Below are 16,858 nucleotides of genomic sequence, written 5' to 3' on the forward strand. Positions count from 1 at the left end.
TAAGATCATGGCATCTGGTCCCATCACAGAAAATAGATGGGGAAACAATGGAAACAGTGAGATACTTATTTTCTTGGGCTCCAAAATCACTACAGATGGTGACAACAGCCATGACTAATAGATACTTGTTCCTTGGAAGGAGAGCTATGACAAACCTAGATAGCATATTAAAAAGCAGGGCCATCATTTTGCCAGCAAAGGTCTATATAGTCAAAGCAATGGTTTCTTCCAGTAGTCATGCATGAATGTGAGAGTTGGACCATAAAGAAGGCTGAGCACCGAAGAACTGAGGCTTTCAAACTGTGCTGTTAGAGAAGACGCTTGAGAGTCCCTTGGACTGCAAGGAGATCAAGCCAGTCAATCCTAAAAGAAATCAATTCTGAATATTCATTGGAAGGGCTGATGCTGAAGCTGAAGCTCCAATACTTAGGCCACCTGATGCAAAGAGCTGACTCATTGGAAAAGACCCTGATGCTGGGAAGGATTGAGGGCAGGAGAAGGGAGTGACAGAGGATGAGACGGTTAGATAGCATAACCGACTCAATGGACATGAGTTTGAGAAACTCCGGGAGATGGTGAAGCTTGGTGTGCTGCAGTCCATGGGGTCACAAAGAGTCGGACAGGACTTAGGGACTAAACAACAAAGAGACAATGGGACACAGAGAGGTATCTGATCTCTAGGCCTCGAAGGTCCCCACCACACTGAGCCTATAATCTTTGCAGATATCTCTGGTGATTGCTGTGTTCTGGAAACAGGTCCTTTATCTAAATTCTTCAGGCCATTATCAGGAAGGTCAGTTTCTTCCTGAGTCTCCTGGGCCTCCATTGTTTCCAGCTCAAAATAATCCACATGCCAAATAAGACATTTTGAGGTGGCAAATTTTGCTTCCTTAAATAAGAAATGATTTTTTAGTATGCCGCCATTCACTGTTTGGAACATACCTATAGTGAAAAATCATTAGTGTTTACTTGAAATTCAAATTTAGCTGGGTGTTTTACTGAATGAAACTTCGTGTGCCCGACACCCAGTGAGGCCAAACAAATCGAAACAGTTTGGAGCAGAGGAAGGTTTATTGCAGGGTCATGCAAGGAGACCGGGGTGTCTCATTGTTAAAAAGCCCTTAACTCACTTAAGGAATTCAGCAAAGCACCTTTAAAGGCAAGCTGAAGGAGGGGCATGGTTAGCTGTTGCAAACTTTTTGGTGTTGGAATCCTTTCTTAGCTGTCCATGTAGGTCAGGTCAAGATGTTCCCATAAACTTTCAATGAAACAAATGTTATTCTCTGTTCCCCAACTTTTTATCTCTATGTGAATGGACTCTTTTAGGTCAGAGCCCTGAGACTAGGCTCCCCTATATATTTCAGGCTATAGGCAACATTTTTTTTTTTTTTTAACAAAAGGTGCAGAACCAGCATGAGTAAGCACAGGCAACACAACAGATCTAATATGGAATCAGATTTGTTCTTCCCTGTTACAGGTGGATGTATTTTTATTTGCCAAATCTGACCCTGCTCTCTGTGATCGTACAGCTAACTAGTAGCAGTGTGTAGCCTTCTGATTGTAACACGCCTCTGGTAACTTGGAATCCTTGTTCCGCCCCAAATTAGCTGAGCAACACTGGGTGATGTCATCTAACCTCTCAGTTGCTCAGTTTTCCCATCTGTCCAATGGAGTCTATAGCAGAGAAACCACCTTCTTACAGAGCTGATTTCGTCTCCTCCAGCTCTCTCCCCTTCTAACTCACAGGGTGTTTCCTGGAGAGTCAGGATAGCCCCAGCCTTGGGTTTCCGCCAGCCTTCTCCTGCAAGTGGGAAGCCGGCTAAAGTGAGACTGGATTTGAGTCCCCGCTTTTCCACCGGGATGCCCTGGGTGCTCGCAGCCGGCCCGCTCGGCCATCCCGGGCGCCGTCCGCAGGTGGCAGCACCGGCCCCGCGGGCCGCCGCCGTCCGGCTGGCGCTGTGCAGGCCGCGGGCCGCCAGGGTCCCGGGTGGGGCGCCGAGCAGGCCGGGAGCGGCCAGGCCACGCCCGCAGGGCGGAGGGCGCCGCGGGACCCGGTGAATCATCGCCGGCGGCGGCCGCTCACAGTCCCGCTGCCGCGCGCCGGGCCCTGGCCGCGCCCCTGCCGAGCGCCGCTCATCGCCGCAGCCGAGACCCTCGCTCGCTCGCCCGGCGGCAGCGCGGGCACCGGGCCAACCATGGCGGGCATCGCGGCCAAGCTGGCCAAGGACCGGGAGGCGGCCGAGGGGCTGGGCTCGCACGAGAGGGCGGTCAAGTACCTCAACCAGGACTACGCGGCGCTGCGGGACGAGTGCCTGGAGGCCGGGGCGCTGTTCCAGGACCCCTCCTTCCCGGCCCTGCCTTCCTCCCTGGGCTTCAAGGAGTTGGGACCCTACTCCAGCAAGACCCGGGGCATCGAGTGGAAGCGGCCCACGGTAGGGAGCGCGCCCGGGGCGGGATGCGGGGCCCGGAGGCGCTGCGGCCCGGCCTCCGAGCTGGCGAGAACGCGGCCCCGCGCGCGGGGAGCCGCGGGAGCGCGGGGAGCCGAGCCCCGCGGCCCGGAGCCCGACCCGGGGCTCCGCTGGCGCGGGGTCGCCCGCGTCCCATCTGCCACCCACGGGGCCCTTAGGACGCGCCGAGGTGCACACTGCCCACATATGGCACTAGCAGGCCCGCCGGCAAAAACTCTCAAAAACGCGGGTGACATAAGGGGGCCTGAAGGAAACTTCTTGGACTCTGCCGGGCGGGCCCGAGAGAAGGGAGGCCGCGGGTGGGGGCGGGCGGGAGACCGGGGCGTGGGTGTTACGGAATTTCGCGGGGGAAGTCGGCCTCTAACTTGGTTCTCTCTGCTTCAGGGAGAAAGTCCACGCATAGCCTGGACGTTTGTGACTAGGGATCGTCTTTTGAAGTGATGGTTAGATTTATCCACGCAGTTTCCTGTTTATTTTTCCAGATGGGAACTGGCAAGACAGCTCCCTGTAGTATTTACCCTGGTGATTATCAAAAGGACAGGGGAGATGCAGCCAGGAGCCGCTTCCTTCTCCTCACCCCGGAATCTCCCGGCCTCCTCTGAGCTCCCTTTTCCCACCGGCCCCGGATCTCTGTCCTCCGTGCCCTGGCAGGCCTTGGGTGCAGTTTGCTTCCCTGATCAGTTTGTACATCCTGTGTCCCTGGGATCCCTCCTGGCCCCACCTCCTATGGGACAGACACCTCTCTGGCCTTCCCCCACCACACCCCAAGGAGGCCTCCTGGGAAATCCAGCCTCTAGATTCCTGTTAGGAAAATAAGCATTCCTGTCCTGCTTACCCCACCCCACCCCCCGAACCCCCACCCCCACCCCCATCAGCTGGTCACCTTCTGTTACCCCAAACCCAGCCTGCAGGCAGCAAGTGCAGTAGGAGGTACCCTTGGCCCAGAGCACTTGAGTTCATTTCTTGCTAACTTGAGTGAGCTGTTTAACCTCTGTGCCTCCATTTCTTTATCTAAAAGAGAGAGTTTCCTCTCTCCACTGACTCACCAAGCCCAGCACCTTTTAGTTTCTCAAGGGCACCCTGCTCTTTCCTGCCTCACTGGCCAGAGATGCTCTTTCTTAGTTTTCTGGAATCTGGCTCACTCATTCTTTGGGACTTAGGTGTCTCCTCCCCAAAGAGATTTTGTCCTGACCATTCGTTGCAGCCCCCCTTCTCATCTTGTCATTCTTTATCATGAACTTTATCATGCTAATTTCCTTTACAGCATTTCACAGTTCGTACACATAATTACATGTATTGGTTTGTCCTTCCTACTGAACTGCAGGGACCTGTGTGTATTGTTCACCAGTCAATCCCTGGTGCATTCAGAGTATGCTTTCATTTGTTCATTCATTCATTTAGCAGTATTTGTTGAGGGCTTGTTAAATGTCAGGCACTGTCTTAAATGCTTGGGATACATCTGTGAACAAAAAGACTCTTGGTGGAATGAATGAATGAATGCAAGATTGTAATGAGCCTCAAACAAAATTACGACTGTGAAAGTGATAAACGAGAATGTAATTGCCTTATGTTTGTACAGTACTTGACAGTTTGTGAATTTATATACTTCTTTCCTTATTCTTTCATTCATTCAAAAAGCTTATATCGAACACCTACTGTATGCCAGGCATAGTGCATATTGGTTTTTGCCTCTGAAGGCATTAGGGGTTAGACAGACAGGTCACCCATCAGTTGGGAATGCCTGTAGGATTTCCAGATGGGAAAATGGAAATCTAAGCCCATTTTAGAGCCCCAGGTTAGGGCGGGACAGGGTATGAACTGAGCAACTAACGGGGAGGGCAACAGGTATAGACCCATTAAGCAGTTGAAGAAACTGAGGCTTGAGAAGGTTAAATATTTGCTTATACAGGTGTCTGGGGCTGGAGCCAGGACTGTCCGCCTGTGGGTGTTTAGAGTCCACAGTTCGCAGCCACTCTCTCTGCCTTCTCAAACAGCTGTAGTTCAGATCAAGCGAGACAAACAAAAATGTATCCACTGGATCTAGACAAAAGCAAGTCACTGGTGACTTTAACAGAGCAATTGCCATGGGGTAGAATGAGATGGTTAGGTAGCCTCACCAACTCCATGGACATGAGTTTGAGTAAACTCTGGGAGATAATGGAGGACAGAGGAGCCTGGTGTGCTGCAGTCCATGGGGCCAAAAAGAGTTGGACACAACTTAGTGACTTAACAGCAACAACTGAATTGCAGTGGGTAGGAGCCAGACGGCTGTAGACCCCAAAGTAAGGAGCCAGAAATGAAGAGCGTGCTCGGGTAATTCCAGAAGCGTTCTTGTGAAAGGAGAGGAGGGAAAGTGGCAGGGAGAGTAGGACCTGGGACTCGAGAGGTTTTTTTTCAGATGAGAGCAGTTGGAACGTTTTATATGTCAAGTCCCAGGCTTCCCTGGTGGCTCAGTGGTAAAGAATCCGCCTGCAATGCAGGATCCACAGGAGATGCAGGTTCGATCCCTGGATGGGGAAGATCCCCTGGTGCAGGGCGTGGCAACCTACTCCAGTATTCTTGCCTGGAGAATCCCATGGACAGAGAAGCCTGGTGGGCTACAGTCCAAAGGGTCGCAAAGAGTCAAGACATGACTGAGCATGCACACAAGCATATGTCAAGCCCCAGAGAGAACGGAACTGAAGAGAAAAGGAGGCCCCGAGGAAGTGAGAGGAGGGAGGGGAGCGGGCCAGCCCTGGAGCCAAAGGGCTGCCCTTCCTCAGAGGGGGTTTCCCAACACCCTTTCCCAACAGAGGGTTCCGCAGATGGGAAGAGGACACGGCTAAAGTCACTGTGGGCTGGTCACCATCAAGGATGGCACCAGTCAGGTTGGAGCGAGGGCAGACATGTCAGTCCCCACCTTGCCCTGACCGGTGCAGGCCTATGGGCTATTAGGAACCGGGCCACACAGCAGAAGGAGAGCAGCAAGTGAGCAAGCAAAGCTTATCAATGTTTACAGCCGCTCCCCATCGTTTGCATTACCACCTGAGCGCAGTCTCCTGGCATATCAGCGGCGGCATAATAAATGTAACATGCTTGAATCATCCCCAAACCATTTCCCCACCCCACCCCATCCGTGGGAAAATTTGTCTTCCACAAAACCAGTCCCTAGTGCCCAAAAGGTTGGGGACCACTGATCTAAGAGCTTTATGACTTGTTTACACTCAGCTAGCTGAATTCAGCCTCAAACCTGCATCTCCTGCCTCCAAGTTCAGTGATTATGATACTCCTTCAATAACTATAATAGTCGGTAACTTATATAGTGCTTACCAAGGCACATGTACATAGTCATCTCATTTAAACTTCGTAGGTACACTTGTCATCACTATCCCCATTACACAGATGAGGAAACTGAGTCTTAAGGAGGTGAAGTAACTTGCCAGGGTCATAAAACCCACTGTATAAGAAGTGGCAGAGCCAGGAGTCACACTCCAGCTAACTCCAAAGCCCAGGCTCTCAACCCCTTTCCTGAGACTGTGATGTTCCATATTTAATTCATGCCCTTCATGCTGTGTACAAGTTTCAATTTCCTGAAGCATCTCTAAGAGCCACTCTAAACTTTGCCTTCTTTGGAGAGGCTGCCAAAGGTGTGAAAAATTTCTCAAAAATAATGGAAAAACCCTTCTGGGATAAGTGCCTGGTGCACCGAGGATTATCAATATGATTTCTAGGCTCCCAGCACCAAGTTCCGTGTATTCCATCAGCAGGATAAGTGCTTGGCTGGCAGGCCTCGGACAAAGCTGGCTTCGTCTGCCTCAGCAAAAAAAGCATTCTCACTGTGCCTGTCTTCCCCCAGACAGACCCACCCAAACAGGGAAGGGACAATGCAGGCATGAGAGGAGTGTGCTCTGCTGTGGATTCCAGAAGGGTCTCCAGTCTAAGCCACGATGGACAGGGGCTAGATCCTGGCCTCACCCAGGAAACGCTTCTGCTTGACAGAGAGGGGGCCCACCGGGCGCTCTGGGGTGGAGCTTCTCCAAATCAAAGGGTCCCGGCCAAGGGAAGCCCTGATTTATGCTCTGTGTTTCCTCTGTGGTTTTGGGTGGGGCTCTTCAGAATCAGGAAGCATGCTCAGAGAGGGCAGCAGAGGGGCCAGCCCTGTCCAAGTTTGGCTTCCAGTAGGCGACCTGTGGGACAGCCCTTTTTGGCTTGTTAGTAATCATTTAGAGGCAGTTCAGGAGGGAAGGGAGTGTACAGATTACAGCAGTCAAATCCCATTGCTGTCTGCAGCCATGAGCGATGCATCTTGGGACACGTAGCTTCATCTTAGCCTGTTTCCTCACCTATAAAATGGGGTTGTTGCCCATCCATGTTCCTGAGATAAAGCACCACACACAGTATTGACATACAGCAGGCTCACAGTATGTGGACCCCCTGCTCCAAGTATCATGGCCTGTAGGCAAATCCAGAAAGCTAGACACCTTCCCCTATCCTCAAGAAGCATAAGTATTAGGAAGACATAGTGGTATCCAGCACCATGTACAGCACACATCTAGCTGCTGAATTGCAGAGGATAGATACTCTGGGATTCAGGATGGAAAGGATGGGTGAGGGCCAGACTGTGAAGGAGGGCTTCACGGAGTTCGTGGCAGTGGGTCTTGAGATATGATAAGATGTAGAAAAGGAGGGAACTGGGTCGGAGAGGAGAAATCCCATGCAGGAACAGAGGAGGGGGCGGGCATGGTGGGCAGGGCAACTCCAGAGTGTGGACCATCTCCAGGCCCCCACACGAGGCTGGACTTGGCACTGCCCTGGCCCTAGGAAGTGGCGTGATGAAGTAGGCTCCAGGCAGTGTGGGGTATTGGGATCTGGTGGAACAGTAGGATCCCCTACCACCTATCAGGACCCACAGAGCAGGAGTCAGAGAAGGACCCCATGGCAGTCCAACGGCCAGGCATTCCCTAGAGGAGAGGGGAGAGACAGAGGGGTCCGGTGCATCTGTTGGAAACTGAGGTGTGTTAACTACAAAAGTATATGGCATATACGCTGACAATACTTTGTGGGTCTCATTTTCAGGAGATCTGCGATGATCCCCAATTTATTACTGGAGGAGCCACTCGCACAGACATCTGCCAAGGAGCCCTAGGTAAGTGATGGCATCTAAGCAGACTACAGGGGCCTGTCTACACAGCTGTGGGTAGAAAGAGTAAGGGATGAGTTATGATTCCGCTCTCTTGCTAAACCCTTTGGCAATTTCTATTTCCAGAAGCTTCCTTGAATGTCTTGTTTCCTTAGGATCCTGTGGTGTGGTAGACAGACAGACAGAGGTGCAGTGAGGACACGTGTGTCCCCTGCACCAGACTGGGCTGTTTGTTGCTGTTGTCATTTTAAAGAGTTGAGATTATTATGTTTTTTTACTATGTATCTATTTTTGTGCTGGGTCTCAGTTGCAGCATATGGACTTTTCAGTCTTTGTTGCAGCATGCGGGATCTTTAGTTGTGGCACATGGGTTCTAGTTCCTTGACCAGGGATCAAGCCTGGGCCGCTGCCCTGCAGTGCGAATGAGAAGTCTTAGCCTCTGGAACACCAGGGAAGTGCTGGGCTAGTTGCTGACGTTGCATAGATGCTCCCACTGGGGGACAGAGGAGCTCCTGGATCTCAGCCACCCTTAGTGGCCCACGGAGCAGCCAGGCTCCAGGCTGAGGACCAGTTAGGAGGACTCCCCTGGGTCAGCTGCAGCACTGAGACATCAGTTCTCTGTGGTTCAGGGATGGGATGGTGACTCATTGTAAAGGAAGAGGAAACCCTGGTAGTCACTGCTGGGAGGAAGTTAACGTACCAGGGTGTCCTCAGTGTTTGCAGGGCAAGCTCACCATGGTATCACAACAGTGGACATGGTGCTGTTGTCACAGAGGCAGTTGTGATGTTCACTTAAGTAGTTTTAACTGGAGTAACTGAGTTGTGAGGGTATCTGAAGCCGGGCTCTGATTTCTGAATACAGTGCCTGCTGAGACTGGAACATACAGGCTGCTTTGACCTGAAAGCACCTGAGTTTTATTTTTTTATTGATTTTGTTGAAGGATAGTTGATCCACAGTGTTGTGCTAGTTCCTGCTGTACAGCAGTGACTCAGTTATACACATACATGTCCTTTCTCACACTCCTTTCCATTATGGTTTATCACAGGACCTTGAACAGTTACCTGTGCTCTACAGTAGGACCTCGTTGCTTATTGCCCCCAGGGTTTCTTTGAAGAAGTTTTAGCAAAGGAGCCCGGGACCACTGTTTAAGATTCTCATAGAGTCCACGCTTATTGTTTTACTCCTAGTAGGTATGAGCCTATGATCACGGGAGCAGCTTACTTTGCTGCAAATAAACCAAAACCTTACTTTGAGACGTCAGCTTCGACTTGTTTTCCAGACTAGCCCATCAGTAGCAGAGTTAATCGTCTTTGAATTGTGCCTTCTTTCCTGGCCCACCCAGCAGAGGTTCTGTCCTGGGAGTGACTTGCTTAAGGTCATCCCGCAGCTGAAGCGAGGGCCTGGAATGCAAATGCAGACGGTCTGTGTTTAACCCCTGAGCTAGACTCCCTAGAAGGGACATGGAAAGTTTTCAGCCTCTGAGGGATGTCGGGGCAGCTCTGTGAATCATTAAGACGTTAAGACAGGGTATGCTGGGAGCCCCTTGGGAAATGGAGAGCATGACTCAGAGCTAGGCGTGCAAACTCCACTATCTGAGCTCAGCATCTGTGTGCAAATTCCTGAGATGCCAGAGCACACTCTTACCTAAAGAATACCTACCTCCCATTTCCTGCCTTCTCTCCCTCACAAAAGATAGACCCAGGGGCCCTTAGGCACCTAAGGTGGGTACTCCAGAAAAGTCCAACTGGTTAGAGAAAATGAAAGTTAATTGAGCTAGAAATTGATGGAGATTACAACTAACCACAGGGGTTTTAGAAAAATCTGGAAACAGAAATGGCAACAGTCATATCTGGGCTAAATTCCACACCTGGGCTAAACATCCACTTCAGAGCTTAATGACCTCTTAAGGACCAAATTGCAAGATGTAAGTCCTGTTGGAATACTGTCAGGCCATTTGGAGAGGAGACACAAAAAGTTTACATTCCTGGGGTAAAAATCGACAAGATATGTATCAAATTAAATAAAAACAAGTCTAAGTTAAAGTCCTTTCAAAACTTCTCAGTAATTAGGTGTCATTTCTAAGTTTTGTTGGTTTGTTGTTTTTTTTTTTACACCACATTGGCCATTTTGTTCTCTTGGCCTTTTGTACTGGAGGATCCTGATTTGATTATGAGCTGTGAAATGTGGTGAACTGAACTCTCACCCTGATTCTGGCATCTGGGCAGAGGGTGGGTGTGGGGTGGTGGCTGTCACCAGGTCCCTGAAGGTTCAGAAGCATCAGGAACAAAGGGCAGCAACACCTGCCACACGACTAGAGACAGGAGTGGAGGCTCAGCTTGCAGTTGGCTGACCTCAGTCATCACTAGGAACCTCAGTCTCTTCTAAAAATGGAAAGTGAGGAGGGTCAGCAGGGTGATCTCAAAGATTTCCCGACTGTGGGGCATTCAGCTGTTCTAGAGTCACTCCTCATGCCTGACACTGAGTGGAGATCTTGGGCTAGGCCACCAGATCTCTCATCTCAGACGAGGAGTGATAACAGCCCCTGTGACCCCATGTATTCGTGCTAAATCGCTTCTGTCCTGTCCAGCTCTTTTCAATCTTATGGACTGTAGCCCTCCAGACTCCTCTGTCCTTGGGATTTCATAGGCAAGAATACTGGACTGGGTTGCCACGCCCTCCTCCAGAGGATCTTCCTGACCCAGGGATCGAACCCGTGTCTCTTACGTCTCCTGCACTGGCAGGCAGGTTCTTACCACTAGCACCACCTGGGAAGCCCCTGTGACTAAGAAACAGTGTGCAACTCGTGGAGCATTTTCATCTCGTTATCTCATGTAATAAACATTATTACATGTAATAATATTATTATCTCATCCAAATAAATATTTTCACCCCACTATGCAGATAAGAAAGCTGAGGCAGCAGGTGGGGACTCCATGCAAGGCCACATAGCTAAAAGTGGCCCAAAGAAAGAACTCGAATATGATTTTAAATCTTTCTACATTCTTCTCCCTCCCATCACGAGTTGCCATGAGGCTTTGTTGAGGAAATATGGAGGTAACATTCTCAAAGCAAATTGTATTTCCTTACCTGTACTTTTTACCCGGAGATTCACTCAGTTTGCCAGGGAACCTGGGCCGGGGCTGTCCTTGGACTTGTACATCTCCCAACAGGGCTCCCTTCACAGGGCTGCCTGGTAATAGTTAATCCACAGATTTCTACCACCTTCCCAGAGGGTCAGCTCAAAGCCTCACCAGAGTAATCCTAACTGTTTGTAGGCTGCTCTGATGTGAGCCACCTGCGCTGCAGACCTTGGCTGTGCTAAGCACTGAGTCAGTGAAGAAAAATCTGCCTCTCTAGAGGAAGGGCTGGAGATCCAGGCTGACCTTCAGCCAGGCCGCCCTGCAGCTAAATGCAGCCTGGAGTTGCTGCTGGTAGCCTCTTATGACAGGTGATGGCCGTGGTGGCCCCCAGAGCTGGGAGACCCGAGAGCCGAGCTCCTTCTGCCTTTGATTTTCATGGGGCCACTGCTGAGCTTTCACACTGCCCCTTTCACATAGCTCCCCAAGGTCCCCACTGCCCTCACGGCTCTCAGGGGAAGGTGGCTGCCCTGGCCAGGTGCCCGCAAAGGCCCTCAGCTTCTTGAGGGAGGGCTCCAGGCTGCCAATGCTGAAACCGCACAGCCCCGTGTCTTTGTAACCTGGCCCCCGAAGGTGGATCACCCAGCCTCTACCCTCACCCTGCCGCTGAGGGTCACACAAGCCCCACAGCACCTGCTGGGAGGTGTCAAGGTGTCTCCCCTCACAGCCAAGCTCAGCAGAGAGTGGGGAGCCCAGAGCCAGTGGGAAAAGCACCAGGAAGGAGGTTTCCAGTTTCGGCTTCCTCTCCTGCTTCCTAGCCCGCGTGACAATGAGCAGGTTAACCAGGCACTCTGAGCCTCTGTTTCCTCTTCTAGAAAATGGGAATCATGATAGTACTTCCTTCCCGGGGCCGTGGTGAAAAATGCAATTAATATAGGCAAACACACTTGGCAAATTGTAGAATCCTGAGCAAATTCAGCCTCTCCCTATTTTCCCATTTTTAAAGGTTATATAATAATCATTTTAAAGTGATTCTTATAATTTTTAAAAGCCACTTTAATAAGCACCTTAAAAAAATTTTAATAGCCTTTATTTGTTGGAACAGTTTTAGATTTACAGGAAAATTGAGATGATAAGTACAGAGAATTCCATACACACCACCCCCAGTTTCCCTGATTGTTAACTTCTTACATTATTAGTGTGGGACATTTGCTACGATTAATGAACCAGTACTGATACATTATCATTAACCAAAGTCCATTCTTTACCCTCCTGAGTTTTTCCTGGGTCATTTTTCTGTCCCGGGATCCCATCCAGGATACCACATTGCATTTAGTTGTCACGACTCCTAAGGCGCCTCTTGGCTATGACAGTTTCTCAGACAGCTTTGATGAGCTTGCCACTTTTCAGGAGTCCTGGGCCAGGATTTTGTAGGATACATTTTTTTAAAGATAGATAGTGCTTATAGTTTTTTTTTTTTTTTTTTTAATTCAAAAATGAGTGTTGGCTGGTTTGATGGAGAAAATATGTTTCTCCTCTTTCTTAAAACAATCGCTTCACCACCAGCCCAGCACTGCCCCACCCCCCACCCCAGCCTCCTGGGGCAGATGTGTGCAGTCCATGAGTCATCGTTTCCTCTCCCGGCTCTTCTGGTTATAAATGCTCTTTCACAGCTCGTCTCCCTTGTGGCTGCTGCCTGTACTCCCAGCTCCTTTCCAGGTGCACCTGAGACAGGTCCGTAAACAGGGCAGGGATGGATCGCCCAGAGGCCCCGTCCTGCCCTGGCCGCCCCAGCCCTGGCAGTCACACAGCGGGGTTCCTGCCCATCAGATGCCCAAGGCTGAGCACATCTCTCCTTGGCTGCCCCTGACCTCATCTCCCCAGAGGCAGTAGGAATTCTCCCCAAAGAATTCTTCCCCACCTCACTGTTGCGTACAGGGTCCTCTGCAATCTCAGGAAACTCCCGAGGAGTTGACAGGGTTCTTCTGCTCCCCGTGGGCCTGTGGGTCACAGTATGACCTTTTGCTTATTTCAGTGCTCCCTGAACTGGGAGCCAGGCCACATTCCCGTGTGGTCTCTAGCGTTTTCCTGAGATGAGGGGATTGGATCTCAGTTCCCTGAGGTCTCACTACTTCTGACATTCTGTGACTTTCCCTGGCAGCCGCACATCACCCCCGCACCGGGCTTCAGTTCCTGTTTGTTGAGCAATAACATCTCCTCTCCAAGGTCTGAGACCCCTGCTTAGATCATCCCCTGATACGGAACCAGTCACAGTGAGGTCCCCATCCAGGGGATTTCAGAAATGAAGGGCCACGTGTTCTGTGAGGTCTAGTGGGACCCTAGGCAGCTACAGTACAGGCACGGGAGCCCCAGGAGGAGGGTGGTCTGCTGGCTGGCCCAACATTGCATAGCCGGTGACCAGTGGGGCAGACTCCAGGCCAGCACTGTCCACCAGAACTTTCAGAAGTGATGGGAACGTTCTGCACTGTCCATATGGTAGCCACGAGCTACATGGGGAACACTGGAAGTGTGACTAATCCAACCACGGAACTGAATATTTTATCTTACTCGGTTTGAATGGAAAAAGCCCTGTGTGCACTATAGCTCTTATAGCACTATAGCTACTGCTGTTGGGATCCAGCCCCTCATCCTTGACTTTTCAGGGTGGGATGATCCTCACAGGCCTGTATGTCTCCACACAGAGCCAAGCAAGGCATATGTATCAGTGAAGAAGCGAAAGTGTTAGTTGCTCAGTCATGTCTGACTCTTTGTATCCCCATGGACTGTAGCTTGCAGGCTACTCTGTCCATGGGATTCTCCAGGCAAGAATACTGGAGTGGGTAGCCATTCCTTTCTCCAGGGGATCTTCCCAACTCAGGGATTGAATCTGGGTCTCCTGCATTGCGGGCAGATCCCTTACCACCTGAGCCTCCAGGGAAGCCCCATACATCAGTAAACATATGTAAATAGCAGGGTCCAGAGTGAGGACTTGAGTGTCCACCAGTTAGAAGTTGGCTTCTTGGTTCTGCCCCTTCTTGGCTCTGTCACATGAGGCAAATCACCATCCTCATCAAGCCTCAGTTTTCTCATCCATAAAATGGGATGATAATAGTATCTACATCATAGACTATGAAGATGGAATTAAATAATGCATGGCAAGCTCTGCTTGCCAGAGGTTGACACTTAGTAAGGGTTTAACAGCTGCAAATTGCGCATTACCTTTGGGGAGAGCGAGGCTTGAGGGGAGGAGGTACATGAGGCTGGTTTTGAATACCCCACGGGGTCAGCTCTAGCACTTGGCTTTGACAAACACTGAAGCTGTGGAGAGGAGATGACGGAGGAGCTGGTGTTTGGAGGAAAGTTCAGGAAACTCAGTGAAGTCTCCTGCCCCAGCTTTCAGGCCTCATGCAACGGCCATTTTTCCCTGACGTTTCCAGGAGAAGCTGGGAGGCTCTTCACTCCCCCTTGCCTGGGTCCTCCTCTCCCAGCACCCACTTTGTCTGCAGCGCCTCTGCCGTTTTCAGCCTCGAGCTTCCGCTTACCCACCTGGGAAATGGGAACAAGCTGGCATTTGCATCTTTCCGTTTCCCGTGAGATGCAGAACCTTAAGGGTGTGTCACTGGGGGTCCCTCTCTCCTTGGGGATCAGAGTGAGGAACCCTCTCACATTCGTTCCTTTGTTTTGTCTTTGAAATAATTTTTAGTCAGTCACTTGTGGCTGTGCTGGGTCTCGCTGCTGCGCAGGCTTTTCTCTAGTTGTGCCCAGTTGGGGCTGCTCTCTAGTTGCAGTGCATGGGTTTCTCATTGCAGTGGCTTCTCTTGCTGCAGAGAACGAGCTATAGGGTGCAAGGGCTTCGGCGGATGCCGCTCCCGGGCTCTAGAGCGCAGGCTCAGTAGTTGTGGCGCATGGGCTCAGCTGCTCCGCAGCATTTGGGATCTTCCCAGACCAGGGAAGGAACCCGTGCCTCCTGCGTGGCAGGCAGACTCTTCACCCCTGAGCCACCAGGGCAGCCTCTCCCGTGCTCATTCTTACCACAGTCCCCTGTGTGATCTCTCCCCTGCATTTGCTGCCCCAGCCACCGTCAGACTTTTCCTTTAGTTCGACACTGTGAAGGCCCCCAGGAAGTCAGGAAAGTAGACCCCTGCTGGCTGGACCCTCCCGGAAGTGAGGAAGGAGCTCTGAGAAGTAGGAATCTAGAAGAAGAGTTGGCTCCACCTCCTCTCCTGTGGGGGCCTGGGGCACAGAGGTGTTGAGGAGGACAGCGAGGATGTGGCTGTGGCTGGCAGGAAGGCAAGGGAGAGCTGGCAGGTAACGCTGCTATCAGGGGCTCCCCGTGGGGGCCACTCTCACAGGGAGCTAGGGAGCAGAGATGGACAATAGGCTGTGTCCTCCTGGCGCACGGAGCCCGGCCTCCTTCTGGTCATACACGCAAGCTCAGTGTGTGACAGTGTGCCCCTGAGGCCTTGGCACCCCATCCCCCTACATCCTCCCTTCTCCTCCCTCTCAGAGCGCTCCGCAGGAGCATCAGGCGGAGGGAGGGAGGGAGCGCACCCGGCTTGGATCATCTGTTCTTGCTCCAGCTCTGCGTGTGGCTCACGGAAGGAGGCTGAAGCCCAGTGTTACAGCCAGGGTTGGGATGTGAGCAGAGTGGAGCACCCCCCCCCCCCCCCCCCCCCCCCGCCACTCCCCCTCCTGCCCCTGACAGTGCTGATACAATGCAACGTGATTGTATGGAGGCGTCATTCTGGTTGGGGGCATCCTTTTCTGGGCTGCTCCAGGCAAGGAAGCAGTTACGGAAGGGACAGCCCCTCGGGACTCATCTGTGTGGCCCAGGCCCTGGCAGAGTGTATGCTTCCTCAGAGAACCCCCCGCCCCATCCCCACCAGTGCCCAGAGTGGGGGCACTATTGGCTCCTCAGGACTTCCTTCCACTCCATTCCAAAGCTAAGCCTCACCAGGCCGCCTCAGCCAAGAGAGATTCGTCCCGTCAGCAGGGCATCAGGCCTGCTGGAGATTGTTAGATACCAGTGTCTCATTTCGTCAGTAAATTGTGTCCAATTCTTTTGTGACCCTATAGACTGTAGCCTACCAGGGTCCTCTGTCCATGAGATTTCCCAGATAAGAATACTGGAGTGGGCTGCCATTTCCTTCTGCAGGGGATCTTCCGGACCCAGGGATCGAACCTGCATTTCTTGCACTGGCAGGTGGGTTCATTACCACTGAGCCTCCTGGGAAGCCCATACCAGTGTCTCAGTCTCAGGAAGGGTCATATATCTAGCCATCACCATGGAAAGCAAAGGAACAAAGTACTACAGGGATGAAACGCAAGGTAAGCAGGACTCGAGAGAGAGCAGGGTTTCCTGGCCCCAGCACAGCCGACAGTTGGGACTGGGTCATTCCCCGTTCCAGGGGCTGAGAGCATGGCACACTCCCAGCCTCTGCCTGAAAGATGCACTGGCATCCCCCTCTCCAAGCATGGCAACCAAAAATGTCCCCAGACAGTGCCAAACATCCCTTGGGGGTAGAGGGAGCAAAAATGTTCTGGGGGATACTGTGATTGACCCAGGAAGAGGAGACTAGGGACGCATTAAGTACCATGGGGCAGACGGAGGGTGGTCACTGGGCACCCAGGGTGCGATGCCTGTGCTGGGAACTGGTGAAGACTCCACACAGTGCCAGCCACAGTTAGGAGCGGGTGTCATCCTAGGGAAGGAGGAAACAATATGGAACCACAGTCAGGGTGGCCTTGCTGGAATGATTGACCCTGTGGGAGAAAAGCTCCAGCCCTCCCCTGGGGAGCTGCTGCAGCAAAGGAGGAGACTGGCCCTCCTGCACCTTGGGGATACTCCCCTGGTAGGGCCTTCTATCATGCCAGCTTCCTGGACCAGGCATGTGCAGTGCATCTCGGGTACTGGGGTGCCCCGGGGACCTCAGAGTGACTGGGTGTCAGCATCCTCGCCCCAACATCTCTCCATATGGACTCCTCTCTGTTAGTTGGCAGGTGCATCTTACTGCCCCTGGCCAGGCACAGATTTCAGGAAGGTCCTGCTCTCCTTACACCTGTAGCTATTGTTTAGCAACCTGCCTCCCACCATCAAAGGCTTGAAACAATAGCAATCATTTCCTCGTTCTCTCTGTGGTTCTGAAGGATGACTGGCCTCAGCCAGGGGACTCTCTCGGGGTCTCCCATGGGG

The 16,858-nt window shown here is 51.8% G+C and overlaps 1 protein-coding gene across 1 annotated transcript in view; it reads left to right on the forward strand.

The window, feature by feature from the left end:
* Window positions 1–2,195: 2,195 nt before the first annotated feature.
* Window positions 2,196–16,858, forward strand: part of CAPN2 (calpain 2) — a 55,135-nt gene continuing 40,472 nt past the window's right edge. Inside the window, 2 exon segments of the mRNA NM_001112817.1 lie at window positions 2,196–2,432; window positions 7,524–7,593. Coding sequence (NP_001106288.1) covers window positions 2,196–2,432; window positions 7,524–7,593 — 307 coding nt within the window.

The sequence above is a fragment of the Ovis aries genome, chromosome 12 (genome assembly GCF_016772045.2).
Source record: "Ovis aries strain OAR_USU_Benz2616 breed Rambouillet chromosome 12, ARS-UI_Ramb_v3.0, whole genome shotgun sequence".
Lineage (NCBI taxonomy): Eukaryota > Metazoa > Chordata > Mammalia > Artiodactyla > Bovidae > Ovis > Ovis aries.